The 3,972-nt window shown below is 43.2% G+C and overlaps 1 protein-coding gene across 1 annotated transcript; it reads left to right on the top strand.

The window, feature by feature from the left end:
- The first annotated feature begins 442 nt into the window (after positions 1 to 442).
- On the top strand, positions 443 to 2,227 carry LOC140035687 (uncharacterized). The gene is made up of 2 exons (XM_072077013.1): positions 443 to 2,093; positions 2,142 to 2,227. Exons 1-2 carry the CDS (start codon positions 443 to 445, stop codon positions 2,225 to 2,227), a joined length of 1,737 nt encoding a protein of 578 aa, XP_071933114.1.
- The last annotated feature ends 1,745 nt before the right edge of the window (positions 2,228 to 3,972 follow it).

Genomic DNA, 3,972 nt, shown 5'->3' on the forward strand with positions numbered 1-3,972 from the left:
AGGAAGCAATGTGAAAAAGCCGCCGTTCAAAAAGAAAGAGGGGGATGCAACATTTATTTGGAACCAAAACCTTTCACCCAGACCCCGATACCAACACAGCCCAATCTACCAACCCCATTACCCTTACTACTCAAATCCGCATCCTGTATATACTACCAACATCCACCACCCTCGACCTCGCCCAAGCTATCCAAACCCACCTTCAGCCCCTTTTCAAATTTCCCAACCAAATCCACCTCAAAACCGACCTCGCCCTCCATATAACCTAAGATTTCCTCTACCAAATAGACCTGTTTACAACCATCCTCAACCTCCTGAACCTTACAACCGACCACCTAGCCGTACATTCACCAATTTAGGCAGGCCTCTGGACCAATTGTATGACCAGTTGAAGGCCGCCGGGAAAATTGGTACAGTACCCCCTCCTACCTACCCATATGGCATGCCCGCGTGGTATAATCCACAAGCTGTCTGTGCTTATCATTCTGGGGCCCCCGGACATGCCACCTTTGATTGCAAGGCGCTTAAGCATAAAATCCAAGATATGGTTGAAGCCGGGGAGATTGTAATCCGGAAAAGGGAGGCGCAAGGGCCGAACGTAAATAGGAACCCTTTACCGGAACACGCCAATATCATTGGAATTATTCTGGATGATACGGAGTATGTGGAACCGGTCAAAGAATTGACAAGGGAAGCTGAAGTGTTTGGGGTCACAGACCAACCCTTTGTCATAGAATTGCCATTTGAAGAGGACGAAAAGCCCTTTATTTTGGATCTCACGCCAGCCGAAAGTGAGGCTTTGGAGCCAGTGGTTATTGAATTCCCGAAGCAAGAGCCTGTTTTAAGCCTGCAACAAGTGCCATGGAATTATGATGAACCTGACGTACAGATTGGGGAAAAGTCAATTGCAAAAAAGGAAGTGTCAGTGGTCACCAGATCAGGAAAGGTTGCGAGTCCATTTGAAAATACCATTCCGATTCAAGCAAATAACTCCGAGCCGCTCGTCAAACCAACAATCACCGAGAAAGAAGCCTTGGATTTCCTTAAGAGACTTCAGAGAAGTGAGTACAATGTAGTTGAGAAGCTGAGTAAATCGCCTGCCCAGATATCCATGTTGGATCTACTCTTCTCTTCAGACATGCATAGGGACGCGCTGATTGAGGTGTTGACCAAAGCTCAAATCCCTAAGGACATTTCAGTTAATAATTTTTCTCATGTAGTTGGAAATGTGTTATTTACCAAGCAAATCACTTTCTCTGACGAGGAATTGCCGGCGGAGGGCATTGGACATAATAAGGCCCTGTACATAGTTGTAAGGTGCAACGGAAAAATGCTGCCGAAGGTGTTGATTGACAATGGATCCGCTCTTAATATCTGTCCCTGGAGCACTTTGGAAAAGCTAGGATTCCAAAATGTCAAGCTGAGGCCTTCAGGGACCATAGTCCGAGGTTTTGATGGAGCACAAAGAGAGCCAATAGGAGAAGTAGACTTAGTGATCGAGATGGGACCCGCACAATTTCAAATAACCTGCCAAGTCATGCACTTTCCTAGTGTTTACAACGTTTTGCTTGGCAGGCCATGGATTCACAAGTCTGGGGCGGTGCCTTCTTCATTGCATCAATTGCTGAAGTTTGTAGTAAATGACAAGCTGATAACTATATTTGCCGAAGAAGATTGCCTTGTAATCACCGATTCTGGGTCAAAAGAAGATGGAAGCCGCAATGTCACCATGACTCCTCATAGCACAGCTGATATCGTATCTGTAAGTTGGATCACAAACGAGGAGCGAGCTTTATCAAAGGCCAGTGTCATGATGGCTAAGGAGATGATCCGTGGAGGCTATGAATTTGACAAAGGGCTGGGACGAGATCTGCAAGGAATTTTAAAGCCAGTGGAGATTGTGGAGAAAAATGATTCGTTTGGTTTGGGTTTCCGACCAACTACTAAGGACATTAGAGAGATGAAGGAGCGCAAGAAAGCGGAGAAGGAAGGAAGGCAAAGGGCTCTTGACATTCCACCCCTGCATTATACTTTCCCACGACCAGCCGAGATGATCATGTCAGAAATCAACCCAGTTGACGAAATTGAAGCAAGTTTGGCCCAATTGTTCGTTGGGGCAACATTTGAAGATAGTGTTCCAGGCGAAGCTGAATTTCCTGACATCCTCGATGGATCAATTCCCAACTGGACAGCCGAGGCTCTGCCCATTCGAAAGGAGTTTCGGTAAACTGAAAGGGGTTTATCATTCATGTGAATTCATGAAAATACTTTTGCATCTGTAAATAGCCAATGAAAACAATTTTACTTTTGACTAACATTTGCGCATGTAAATATTGTTAAGTTTTCATTTCCATTTGCTTTCAATCAAAGGCTTTATGGAAAGTGCACAAGTTTTTCTTGTCATGTTGTGTTGTTTATTCGCTTGTTTATATTTATATTGCTTGACCATTTGTTTGTTGTATGCTTATTTGCTTATTATCCCACATTCGTTAATTCTTTCAGATGGCCAAAAATAAAATTATTTGACCCTTTGGATATCACAATTCTGGAATTCAATAACGGCAATCTCTATATCACTCATGACTTGGAGGTCTGTGAATCCGAGCTCCAAAGCGAGAGTGATAATGAGGAGGTATTCGATTCTTTTGCAAAGGACTTTGAACAATATGAGGAAAAACCAAAACCGAACCTGGAAGAAACAGAAAAGGTTAACATTGGCACTGAGGATGAGGTTAAGGAGGTGCAAATTAGTATTCATTTGAATGAAAGGCAGAAAAAGGAGATGCTTGAATTCTTGACCATGTTCCAGGATGTATTTGCGTGGTCCTATGATGATATGACTGGTATTTCAACTGATGTGGTGGTGCATAGGTTACCCACAGACCCTTCTTTTCCACCCGTAAAACAAAAACCCAGAAAATTCAAACCAGATATAAGCCTCAAAATAAAAGAGCAAATTGAAAAACAACTCAAAACCAACATTATCATTGTTTCCCATTACCCAATTTGGCTTTCAAATCCTGTCCCTGTTCCAAAAAAGAGTGGAGAAGTAAGAGTTTGTATTGACTATAGAGACCTTAATAAAGCCAGTCCTAAAGATGATTTCCCTCTACCAAACATTCACATTCTCTTAGACAATACTGCCGGACATGAGATTGAAACCTTTTGCGATTGTTTTGCTGGCTACCACCAAATTTTGATGGCAGAAGAGGATAGGGAGAAAACTGCTTTCATTACCCCTTGGGGTACCTTTTGCTACCGAGTCATGCCTTTCGGTTTAAAGAATGCTGGAGCAACGTATCAGAGGACCATGACAACCCTATTTCATGATATGATTCACCGGGAGATGGAGGTCTACGTGGATGATATTATAATCAAGTCTAAAAGGGCAGAGGACCACTTGGTTGATCTGAAGAAATTGTTCGAAAGATTGCGGAAGTACAATTTGAAGCTAAATCCTGCAAAATGCGCCTTCGGAGCACCTGCGGGTAAGCTGTTGGGTTTCATTGTCAGCAAGAAGGGCATAGAGATAGATCCAGCTAAAATCAAAGCAATTCGAGATATGCCAGTGCCAAAAACTCAGAAGGACGTGAAAAGCTTCTTAGGGAAGATTAATTTTATTGGGAGGTTCATCGGCCAACTAACTGCCACATGCGAGCCGTTGTTCAAATTATTGAGAAAGAATGTGCCGTTGTATTGGAATGAGGAGTGTCAACAGGCTTTCGACAAGATTAAAGATTATTTGTTGCATCCACCAGTTTTAGTGCCGCCCAAACCGGGCCGACCTTTGATTATGTATTTATCTGTACTTGATGGAGCAGTAGGGTGTGTTCTAGGTCAGCACGATGAATCCGGAAGGAAAGAACAAGCCATTTACTATCTAAGCAAGAAGTTCACGCAGTACGAGGCTAATTATTCATTCATTGAAAAAAGCTGCTGTGCATTGGCCTGGGCAGCCCAAAAGTTGAGACA

The sequence above is a fragment of the Coffea arabica genome, chromosome 2c (assembly GCF_036785885.1).
Source record: "Coffea arabica cultivar ET-39 chromosome 2c, Coffea Arabica ET-39 HiFi, whole genome shotgun sequence".
NCBI lineage: Eukaryota > Viridiplantae > Streptophyta > Magnoliopsida > Gentianales > Rubiaceae > Coffea > Coffea arabica.